Source organism: Boleophthalmus pectinirostris, unplaced genomic scaffold (assembly GCF_026225935.1).
Source record: "Boleophthalmus pectinirostris isolate CB_2022bp ecotype Guang Dong unplaced genomic scaffold, ASM2622593v1 HiC_scaffold_14, whole genome shotgun sequence".
Taxonomy (NCBI): domain Eukaryota; kingdom Metazoa; phylum Chordata; class Actinopteri; order Gobiiformes; family Gobiidae; genus Boleophthalmus; species Boleophthalmus pectinirostris.
In genome coordinates this window covers 24684654-24697064 of record NW_026571047.1, presented here as the reverse complement: position 1 = coordinate 24697064, position 12411 = coordinate 24684654, and the positions used below count along the sequence as shown (strand labels likewise).

At 38.9% G+C, this 12411-nt stretch overlaps 1 protein-coding gene across 2 annotated transcripts in view; it reads left to right on the top strand.

Annotated features, from left to right (window-relative positions):
- ppm1bb (protein phosphatase, Mg2+/Mn2+ dependent, 1Bb) overlaps window positions 1–11744 on the top strand; it is a 57790-nt gene extending 46046 nt beyond the window's left edge. For both annotated transcript variants that reach the window (XM_020940685.2, XM_055149903.1), the window contains exon 6: window positions 8227–11744. In XM_020940685.2, coding sequence (XP_020796344.1) covers window positions 8227–8256 — 30 coding nt within the window. In that variant the 3' untranslated portion in view covers window positions 8257–11744. The remainder of the gene's footprint in view (window positions 1–8226) is intronic.
- The last annotated feature ends 667 nt before the right edge of the window (window positions 11745–12411 follow it).

Here is a 12411-nt window from a genome sequence, read left to right as displayed (position 1 = left end):
CTATTTTGCTGTTTTGTCCATCAAAAAATCCTATTCATAACATAGACCCTGGCTTCAAATTCGCTCCTGTAACCATCAGCATCGCAGCGGCGCTGAACGCTCTGGGTGACGTCACACCCACTTAGTCCACTTTTTATATACAGTCTATGCCGGCAAGTCGCCTAATTGACACGTTCGTACAAGCATCATCACAGTAAGGCAGGGGTCTCCAACCTGTAACTCGGGAGCTACCAAAGGATTTCAAAATTATACCATTGTGCTGATTTTTTATTTTTTATTTTTTGTGTGCACATAAAGCAGATGTCACAGAGCGAAACCATTAGTAGTAATATAATGTGACTATTTTTTATTCCCCAAACTCCCCTCCCTTTACCCTCCTCCACTGTCTCCAAAATAAATAAAAAAATAATAAAAAAATAAAAATAAATAAATAAATAAATAAATATAGGGAAAAGAGGTAAATACTTTTTTTAAATAACAAAAATGTGGTTAATTAAATGCGTATTACTATTGTAAATGTACAATTCTGAATCCCAACTTCTTGCACTAATAAATGGACGGTGGTTTATGTTTTATAGGCATCCAACTGTGCCCAAATGCTTGCCCTTTTTCTTATAATCATCTCTATTTTTTGCCCCACTAAATGAGTAGCTCTGGCATTTTTGTTTTGTAAAAGTAGCTCACCGGAGGAAAAAGGAAACGAGAGGAGTCAGTTGTTTTTATAGATCCACGGTAGAGAGCGATAGAAGCCTTTTGACATTCAGTCAGAAAGAGAGAAAGAGCAGGAAAGAGACGAGGAAAACAAACAAGCAATGCAAATAGAAAATGAACGCGGCCGGAAAAGTTATCGAGCCGCTTAAAAGTTCTGATGCGATTCATTGATTTATTGATTATCGTTACAGGCCTACTCTGAAAAGTCCATCCAAAATCGAAGGAGAATTAACTCTCAAGGACGTCACTTTGCTTGCAGTGTAAACATTAATTAACCAAACAAAGGCGCAGGTATTTATTTGTATTAGTCTAATTATAGGTATTGTTTTGTTGATATTATTGTTGCTAGGAAACGGCTACTAGGAATTACCTCTATGAATGTCACAACTGCTGCCAGGAGGTAAAATTATAAACAAAAAAAACAAAAAAACAACATGAAAAACTAGGCTAAATATGTAGTTAACCTCATTATATTTTAAAATGTTACTGTGTTTGAGTAGTCTAACCTGTCATATGTGCTTTAACACGCCCTCTCCTCTGCTGCTGGACAGAACCTGAGTCATATGGGCCAATGCGTACGTGCAGCGATAGGCCTTTGTGTAGAGAATGTAAAATAAAAATAAAAGAACTGTTTGATTTCATCCAGAAGTGCCAGACGTGCCGTTGCTCTATTTGCACATAAACAGTAATTGGCAATACGAAAGTCACATTGTACATAATAACAGCGTGGGACGGTTGTTTTGCTTTTTGTTTAAATAAATTTACAGATTGCGTATTAGTGGACCAACAGACTAATTGGCAGTTAGATGATGTATGTATGCAGATGTGCTGATGTTTATTTTGCCTAAGAGTCCTGCACGGGTTCATTTTTGGAGACCCGCACCCGCCCGAACCAGCGCAGTTCAGCACCACACCCGCCCTTTAACCTGTGATTATAACCATGATTAAACTGTGATTATTAACTGCGATCAAAGTTAAATCCACACCCATCCAGACTGTTAACATTTCACCCGTTTACCCGCCCATGCCTGTGATAAACCAGGGGTGTGGGGTCAGCCCATTAGTCCGACAGCCCAGTAGTCCAGGACTGAACCAGGACTAAACCAGGACTGAGCCTATGCCGTGTCATTAGTGGATTATAATTATATTTACGCTGCAACCGTAGTGCTGATCACCAGGACTGAACCAAGACTGAACCAGGATTGAACCAGGACTAACCAGGAGCACAGCCGCCGGCAACACTGCAACTATTTGCGGATACCCGACTCAGTGCAGGACTCTGTCATCTGAAAGTAATGACCTAATTTTTAACTTTTGTTTTCACAGTAGGGCATATAGTTTACTTTTTATATGCATTTAATCCTTTTCTATCCAAATGAAGTCTTAAAATCTAGATCGGCCAGTCGTCAAATCTGTATTTCTGAATGCAGTTGTAGAATAATGGATCTTGTAACTGATTTAAATAATCATTTCTGCATTTCTGCATTTCCTTTTTGACTATTTCTTCATCAGAACCACCTCAGTATGTCGTCTAAACTTACTAGAATCTGAAACAGCTTTTTACTTTGCTAGAATTTCTTTGTACGTAGTAAAATAAATGAAGAAATTTCTCAGATTGACGCATACATGACTGATTTCTTGGTCCACTAACTCTGCTGTCTATAACGGTTTTGTTTTAGTTGTGATAATCGTTAAGAGAATAGGATATTGGATTTCAAATTAGCCGTTAGTAAGTGGCCATTTCGGATGTTCACGTTCTGTCTTTAGTCACAACTTTTAATTTCTGAAACCACTTTTCCATGTTGACCTCTTAGACTTAATAGAAAAATGTACTGAATTTGGATCATATGTAAAAGTGGTCGACTCCCGGCTTTACCATTAGCATTAGTATTCTTAGCTTCTGGCTGAATTCCCGCTCAAATTCCCGCTCAAATTCCCCAAGCCCCGCCCCCTTTTGCTCTCGAACCAATGGACTTCTGATCTGCCATGCTCCACCCACGAACTCTGGACTCTGATGTGACTGTCGGTTTGATTTTAGATTTAGCTTACTCTTTGCAAATGCTTTTCTTCTTCTCTTCTTTTTGTTACTGCCGCTTGGGATTTTCTGAAATGTTTAAATGTTTCTGCTTCAGTTTGTCGCTAATGTTTGCATAAAGCTCACTGGACAGTTTGTTTTGGGACATTGTGGCGCATATTTAGGAATGCAGAACCTCAGCTGTTTAAAAGAAAGAATATACACGCGATCAAAATGTCTTGTTTGAAATAAATTGTACTGAAAACCTGCGAATTTGACTAATCCTCCAGCTCAGAAATAGTAAAATAGTAGTTTTTTAGTTTCACATCACATGACATTATTAAGGTCCAGGTTTAACTGGGAAGGGAGCAAGAAAAAATGTTGTTTTTCTGCACATTGTTGGTTGGGTTTAGTGGATCTTTACATCAGTAAGTTAATTTCAGTTTTTCCCTTTTGGATATTTTGCTTTCCAGCTTACACCAGATCCAAACTAGGGCCAAACCAGGTCTAAACTAGGGCTAAACCAGGACTATACCAGGTTTAAACTAGGGCTAAACCACAACTATACCGGGTCTAAACCAGGACTGAACTAAAGCTAAGATAGAACTATACCAGGTCTAAACTAGGGCTAAACTAGGACTAAACTACAGCCCATCCAGAACTATACCAGGTCTAAACCAGGACTAAACCAGGTCTAAACTAGGGCTAAACCAGAACTAAATCAAGACTAAATTAGATGTAATCCAGGAATAAACCAGGTCTAAACCAGGACTAAACCATGTCTGGAATTGCCCAAAGGAGCATGAATATGAATGAAGTATGAATAAAAACACTAGACCTGCAAAGAAGACAGGAATACTCCTCCACATCTGAGAAAATCACATCAACAAACTAAAAATGTCTCCCCCTAGAGGACCCGATTCTAACTGCAGAGTGACTAAAACCCAGTCCATCTCTGACCCATCCTCTGGCGCCGGCCCACTGTTTGGGAAACCCTGGTCTAATCCATTATCTGTGCTTCATACTCCGCTGGCTCTATTCTGGTCCGGTCCTGGAGCCTGGCCAGAGCTCCACTTAAACGCCCGCTGGGGAGAAGCACCTGAGTCAGCCCCACGATCACCTTAAACAGCCCGGAGACACGACGGGAAAGACGACGGACAGCGCCATCTAGAGGCCTGTTCACGAAGAGCACGTTTAGTCTTTAAAGTGCTCATACTGCGCTGTTTTCTGATCTGTTACAATCTTATTTCCTCATCACAAACAAACCCGGAGCTGTGTTTTCTTTTATTCACACACGTTTAACACAGAAACCCTACTTTGTTCCACTTGGTGATGTCATGAGGTGATGCAGGAAGTGCTCCACTGTGTTTTTACACTCCATACACCACTAGAATCATTTGGATGATTTCAGCCCTGGAATTGCCCATCTTTACTGAACAAAAACCTAAAATCACACTTAGTTTTTAATTATTACAATCACTTTAAACAGCCTGGAGACACAACAAGTAATGGAACAGACAGCGCCATCTAGAGGCCTGTTCACGGAGCTCACATTTAACTTTAAATGATCTGAATTGATGATGTAAAATGACATATTTGCATGTCTTTGAGTTTAGTTAAAGGATGCGCTGATGTTATTCAGAGTGCCAGTTCTGTTTTAATTATGATAGTTTGGGTGGAAATTACTAGCCTGATTCATCAAACAGTCTGATCTCGCAACATTAGAATTCGTTTGCTCGACGGTAGGTGGGTACTTTTTTATTTAACCAATCGCTGCTATTTGGTTTTGACGTATGTAATGCGCCACTAATGGGGCTAACTGGTATATTAAGCTTTTCCAAATCCCGTAGGAAGAACGGCAATAACGTCTTTGTAAAGACTTCACCAAACATTCTCTTTGTTCCGACTTTAAAATCCTCGATCGCGGGAATCATTGACAACACATAATGTCTGGCTCTTCGCTGATTGGCTGGTGCCCGAACTCGCATTTCTGGGATTTTTGTGAACAGCCTAGTGCAGGCCCGGGGGCCAGATCTGGCCCTCCAAGACCTTTAATCTGGCCCTCGGCTGATTTTCTACAAAAATATTTTAATTATATTTTCTATTAAAATATTGTTAATTTTCTGCGGTGTTTATCACAGCAGCGTCTCCAGCGTCTCTGTACGTGGCCCCTCCCACCAGAGCAGCACAAATGAAGACTTGTCTCTTTCCAAACGCTCTTAAAGGACGATCGTTTTGACTGTTGACCGTGACAACCTCATCAGCAAAATGTCAAAAATGAGAAAAGTGGATGTTGAGTGCAGGATTTTCCCAGAAAAATTGACTTATTCCTATTTACATACAAGATAATGTTAAAACATTGTGTTAAAATTACATTTTTCTGAAGGTTTCAGGTTGTTCATAATATTATAATATTTTGTAAAAGAAAGAGTTCATCAATTAAAAAAGATTTCTGTAATAGATTTGTGTTTCTCTGCACAAATATTTGAATTTATTGTTATTTTTGGGGTTTATATGACATGAGTTTTCTGATCCGGCCCCTTTGGGATCAAAGTAGGTTGGATACAGCCCCTGGACCAAAATGAGTTTGACACCCCTGTACTAGTCTATTCTGACTCCTGACCAAATCTCTGTAGAGAAATGAAATTGAGTGGAGGCACTGACTAGGAAATTACTACAACAGCAAATAAATTCACAAATGTTAACCCAGATTTTTAGAATGTAGAGAACTGAGTGTTGCCCTCTGAATTGTTTACCACAGCTCATAAGGAATTTCTAATGCCACAGATGCCCTGGTCAACTAGTAGTACATACCCAGACTAAATTAATTAATGCTCTTAGCTCTCTGTGAGAAGTGATGGCCAATTGTATTTGTGTGAGGACTGATTATGTTTCAGGGAATACTGCAAAGAATTAAAGCTTTGAGGTTTAACACTTGAATCATGTCCTTCTGTTTGTTACTCTGTTTTCTGTTAGTGATAGTAGTAATAGAAGTGTTGTGTTTTTTTATATATATTGGGTTTTCTGCAGGTCCAAGTCTAAAAAAACAGAATCATTATTTGTATAAACCTACATTTATTTAAATTTTATTGTTAAAGGTGCACTGCGTAACCTTTGAGCGTATACCACATGTTCAGGCTAGAATGTTTCACAGTAAGGCTTTAAACTTGACTGTCTCCATGGAAACAAGCAGGCCAAGGTACAGTTCAGGTATTTCCAAACAATAAAATCACCTAATGAGACCAAGACTGAACAGACTTTTAATGCCATACTGTGGAACATACAAAGCAACCAATAGCATCTCTCCAAAGAATAAGAAAAATGTGGCGTACCCTCTATCAGAAAAGTTACATAATGCACCTTTTTAATGAGCTGGCATCCGTATTTTGTATTCAGTTAGTAAAATAAAACCAATAATGTAATAAGTACGGCGGCTACTTAAACCAAATGTCTTAAAATTTTAAGTTCAACCTGCAGAAATCCTGTTGTGAGCGAAAACGTCGTCTTATAGAGTCCTAATTTTCCCTATTGCAGAATCCTTTACCGACTAGACGCAGATATTTGTTGATTTAAACCCTAAACTTTTCATCTGAACCATGTGTGGTAAATTAAACCCCAGTAGACTGTAGTTGGGTAGTTTTTCTTTCACTGCTGGCCTTGTGATTCTCCAGAAGGTGAGACTCTTCAATGGGATTTCTCTTTGTAAACTGGTTTCTAAAATGTAAATAGGTCCAGCTTCGCACTTCTGACCCAAGTCTACTGCCCTGAAGGATGGGTCAAATGCAGAGGACACATTTCTCAGAGACTAGAATGTGTTTATGCTTAATTTTCAATGCATCGTAAAAGGAATTATTACTTAAGAGTTTTTGCTTTTGAACTTGTAGCCTTTTAATTAACATTTTTGAATAGCAGGTCTTCCTCAAATGCAGAGAACATATTTTTCTCAGGGACAAGGACTAATCGTGTAATGCCCAGTTTATAATACAACTATTTAAAGAGGACATATTATGTAAAATCAAGTTTCATGAGGTTTTAATCATGGTATAATAGTGTTCTATCATTATTTATGTACTCAGAGCTGCATTGTGATTCATGCATGTTTGAGTGACCCTGTATTGTCCTGCATTTGAGGCTTGAGGGCTCAGAAGTTTTCACCTACCCCCTATCTCCACCCACAGCTCTGTGCTTATTTGCAGTTATTGAAAAAAAAATATGGCTCCCAAATTTTGTTTAAAAATGCCATGTAGCCATTTCTCAACAATATAAACACGTAAATGAAAATTCAACTCTTTGCTACTCTAATTATCTGTGTATGTTATGGTTTAAAGCTACCATCTGTAACATTATTTGTTATTTTTAAAAGTAGATGTGAAACAGAAGTATAATAAAATCTGGAAGGTGAACCCAAGATGGTGGCGTATCATTTTCAGTGGCCTGTGCTCATTGGTGCATGGGCCCAAAAACTTTCTCTTCCATGTGACGTCTGTAATGTGCACGAAGTGGAGCGTTTGGACCAGTCAGAGCGAGAGCTGCTAGAGTGGAGCTAGACTCAGCCTTACAAAACTTTTAGGCACTTTGAGGATTTAAAAATTTTAAAAAGTTTATGTTGTGAATATAGAAAAGAATCACAGGGTTCCCACGGCCATGAAAATCCTGGAAAAGTCATGGAAATTGAAAATGTCATTTCCCAGGCCTGGACAAGTCCTGGAAATTTGTAAATTCAGTGAAAGTTTTGGAAACGTCTTTTAGTTTTATTATCTTTCACGCAACTACAGTGTTCCGTTAAATTCTCATTACGCTATTATGATTATTTCCGAACGTCTGCGCCTTTTGTTTAAAAGAGACGACAATAAATGCACGGACAGTATTTTGAATGTTAAAAACTATAATACCAAACCATAAGGAAAGAGTTAACGTTTCATATTTAGCCCCAAAAGTCTAATCAATTCACATATGTAGGTGCCCTAAAGTTGTGGAAAATTCACTTTAGTCACTTTAGAAAAAGACATAGAAAAGTTTTGAAATTTTGTCAGTGAAAAAGAGTGGGAACCCTGGAATCTCTACAAAATCCGACCTTTGAGAAAGTTTTGTTGATGCCCTGTCAGCCGAACACGGAAGCTTAAATTCCCCAAAATTGCATGGCGCTCTAATTCTTTCTGAGCCCAAGCTTCTGGCAGCTACTAGTTGGTCTCAAGCCGGGACAGAGGGGGAACATCTATCCATTTTTAAAAATTATAGATCCATGATGTGAAACCAGTTCTCCCCTTGTCTCACTTTTGCTCTCTGGTCTTCTTCTGTCAGACCAGAGCTGGCACACTAGTGGTGAAATGTGAGAATACAACAGGGGTGGGTCCGCCGATTTAATTCCAGATGGTAGCTTTAATAACATAACAAAAGCATAGTATGTCCTCTTTATTTATATGAGTAGTGATAATGGTTATACAAGTTACCTTTTTGAATTGATTATAACTCGTTTTCTTCAATTTTTTATTATTTTTCAGACTGGAGGTGACCTGGAGGACCCCTGGTAGCGTGGCACCCAAACTTCTCTCTGTCCGGCCTCCTCGACGACATCGTCCCGAAGAGGAGCCCCAACTCTCTCTCTCTCTCTCTCTCTCCATCGCGCCGTGTTTATCTCCACAAAATAATCAACAAATCATCCAAAAACAACACAACGTAAACAAATGAGCGGAGAGGGCAGGAGTGAGTGATTACGTCTGAATGCTAGTTGTGCGTATGCGTGTGTGCGTGTTTGCGTTTGCGTGCGTGAGAGGAGAAAATTAAACAAATAACCACGAAAATAAAATAAAATACGCCTTCAAAAAAATTCAGAAATGATTTTATGAACTGAGATATTGTGATGGTAGAATTTTACCATTGAGATATTCTGTTTTGATTTCTTGAATGTTGACACCCGACTTCACCGCGACGAAAAAAAGGACCTAGCGTGTTTGTGGTTTAAAAGAAGGACAGTTTCGCTTTGACGAAAAAAAACAAAGCGCTTGCGAAATTTTAAGCGAATCGTTTTGGGGATAAACTTTTCGATGTTGATTCCTTATTCTCCTGGACCTTCTTGTGTGTGTGAGAGTCCAGATCATGAGATAAAAATGCCTAACATCCCTTATCGCTTTTTCGCCCTTGGACACATATTAAAACGCAAACATTTACATACAAGTACATACAAAGGAAACGTCGCGCCCCCTGGTGGACCACTCAGGAACTGACGTGGTAAAATACAAAAAAAACAAAAAAAACATGGTCATTGGAGATTTGTCCGTGATATTATTTAAGATATTTAAGTCCAAATAGCGATCCAGTGCCTTCACGTGTTTTGTAAGATTGTACCGGAGTTGTCAACAGCGGTGAGAGTCGTGTACAGTGACGTTTAAAGGGGATGTACCTGAGTTTTTTACGCTCTATTCACGCTTACGTCACAAACCAGGAAGATTTTTAGTATGGAAACATGCGATGACAACTTCTAGTATAGTTCCCGACTGTGATAAAACCCACTGAAGTAAATGTCGTCAGCGGTAAAATGAAGATTTCATACGTATGTGCTGTTTGGAATCATCTTGAATTTGGCTTCCTCATCTTTTCTAGGGCTTAAGAAGCTGATACGATACATAGGTCACGATACGATACATATCTGGATATAGCGCACTTTCGATTCAATATATTTCAAATTTATTTGCTAAATCATGGCTCTGATACTAAACGTCTTTGTTAAACCACGTCTCGTGCAAAGTTCATATGAAACACAAGCATTTTAATCCTCAAAACAGTGAAAATGTCAAATGTGTCGCATAAACGCATTAACACGATCATCTGAGAAAATAATATGCAAAAAAATAGATGAGAATGGGACAAGACGTGTTATAACTCAAATAAGACTATTGATACTAGGACTGGGTATCGTTAAGATCATTAAATCATGGCTGTGATACTAAAAGTCTTTGTTAAACCATGTCTTGTGCAAAGTTCATATAAAAAACAAACATTTTAATCGTCAAAACAGTGAAAATGTCAAATGTGTCGCATAAATGCATTAACACGATTGTCTGAGAGAATAATATGCAAAAAAATAGGTGATAAAAATAAAAATTGGAGAAGACGTGTTAAAACTATTGATACTAGGACAGGGTATCATTAACCAGCTCAGTATTGTATAGTATTCCCTCTAGTTTCATTAGTGCTGAAATGAATGCTTCCATCACAAAAGGGACCTGAAATGCAGATACAGATTTTAAGATCGTTAAATCGTGGCTGTGATGCTAAAAGTCTTTGTTAAAAAACGTCTTGTGTAAAGTTCATATAAAACACAAACATTTTAATCCTCAAAACAGTGAAAATGTCAAATGTGTTGCATAAAAACGTTTCCTTCCTCTGAACAAGCAACAAAACTGTAGCACTGTAACAAAATAATTTAGTAAAATAACAAAAAATACTCTTGGCGATATATCGATACAGCAGCCCACGATATCGATGCAATATAACGATATTTCGATATTTTTGCACACACCTAACCACTTCTAATCGCGTGTCAGCGGGGAAATGATCAAAACTGAGGTGTGGTTGTAATTGTTGATTAGCTGAACATAACAGAACGCTTCAATTACAGGTAGATAAAGAAAAGTGGGTCATTTTCTAATTTTTCCTAGATTTTGTCAGACTTACTACCGCGAACGGAGCCCCCCGGAAGTCGTCGTCGCATTTTCCGAACGTCTTCCCGGTTTGTGACGTAAGCGTGAATAAAGCCTACGGTCTTAAAGACTTGAGAAAAACAAAACAAAAAAACAGAGCAATGAGTTTATAAGTACTTTTCACAGCTTTCAGAGACCAGAGTTTTGCCACCACGGTAACTAGCATGCAAACAGCGTATCAGCTTTACTACAATAAAGCGCTTTACGAAAAGACGCAGAACGCAACGGTCTCGTTTTGACCTCAAGAGCTGCGCTGGGACAAAACCAAATGTACAAAATAACAAAATAAAAAAACAAAACACGGTAGAACTTTACGGTAGAACTGAGAGCAAAGCACTTATGAGCTAAAATGTGCGTATTGACTGTATATAGGGAATTTCGCTGAAGTGGCTAATGTCTATAGAGAGATACTATTTTGGTAATTAATTAGCCATGTATTAACATTTCTGTGGTCGTCATAGCAACGTTTAAGAAATCAGACGCCATTTTGGATGTGTAATATTCGAACGGCACTGCTGCGGCTCTCGACTCCATCTAGTGGTACGCGTTGGAATAGCAAGTCCCACCGCTTTTACGTGTGTGTTATATTCGGCGGTTCAGATGAAAATATCGTCACGAGAAACATTTCAAGCGGGATTTGAAAACGATTTGACCGCTTTTTGTATTTTGAGCCGACGTCTGCTCCTGATTGGTCCGTCGAGAGAAAGAGGGCGGGACTTTACGCCACACTCACCTGAGCACCGCATGAGGACTTCTATAGGATTCTTCGTGTACAGCGTCGTCATTTTTTTTCTTTATTGACCAGCGCTTGGACAGCCATTGGATTAAAAAAAACTTAAAACGTGACTTAACCGTGAAGGACCTCTGGACTCCTGCCGTGTGCGAAGTGGATTTCAAATGTTTTTTTTTTTTGTTTTTTTTTTCTTTGTTGATGATTAGACGATGATAATCATGACGGGGGCTACATGGGAAGTTGGTTCACTGCAAGCAACAAAATGAACTCATGGCAAATTTGGGGGGATTTTCGGGGGCTTTGTTGAATCACTGGTTGGTTGGAGCAGGACTTTTGGGCCCGAGTCGCTCAAAAACAGTCAAAGTGGTGGACTGTCCTGAAGATGGAGGAAATCGATATATTTTTTTCTTTATTTTTTATGTTGTCCATGAGGTTCCTAGCTGCTCGCTGTGTAGAGTGAATGACTCCCTGTTTTAACCCCTTCTGGTTTCAGACTGCATTGGTAATGTTTGTATTGCTGTTGTTTGATGCACTCACATTTGATTACAGAAAGCGTCTATATATGAAATAAAAGACCTGCCAAGGACCTCCTCTCCACGTCTCATTTCAGAACACTCTTATATAAACGTACGGGGGGTTGATTACAGCAAAAACAAACTATTTTCTTAAAGTTGCACTGCGTAACTTTATGTTTGGGGCTCCGTCACCTGCTTATTTCCGTAGATCTGTCACTGCTCTGCCCGGAATGTTCCACAGTATGACATTAAACAGCTCTACTTGACATTTATTAAATTACAGGTGGTTAGGCTTAGGTTCCATGGAGAAAAGCACTTGACGGACCTTCCACCAGAAAAGTTACACAATGCTACTTTAATGTCAAGGTCAGGATTTACATTTTATTCTTTTTTATCAAGAGGCTGAGCAATAAGAGGATTGGACAAGTTCCTGTGATTGAACATAGAGCTGCATTAGTCATTAGAGTGAGTACCGTATTTTTCGGACTATAAGTCGCACTTTTTTTCATGGTTTGGGTGTTTCCTTCGACTTATACTCCGCTGCGACTTATATATTAAAATTTTCAGACTGACAGCAGCGAGAGGCTCTAGTCTTGTGTGTCAGTATCTGTTCCTCCTGTACCACTGTCACTTCACTCTACTGCACGTGTCTCCTGCAGAAAGAGCCTCTGTCCTGTCTGTATCATGTCAGTCGATTGCACCATTACTTCTGTACAACTGAACAATTTTAAATTTAAA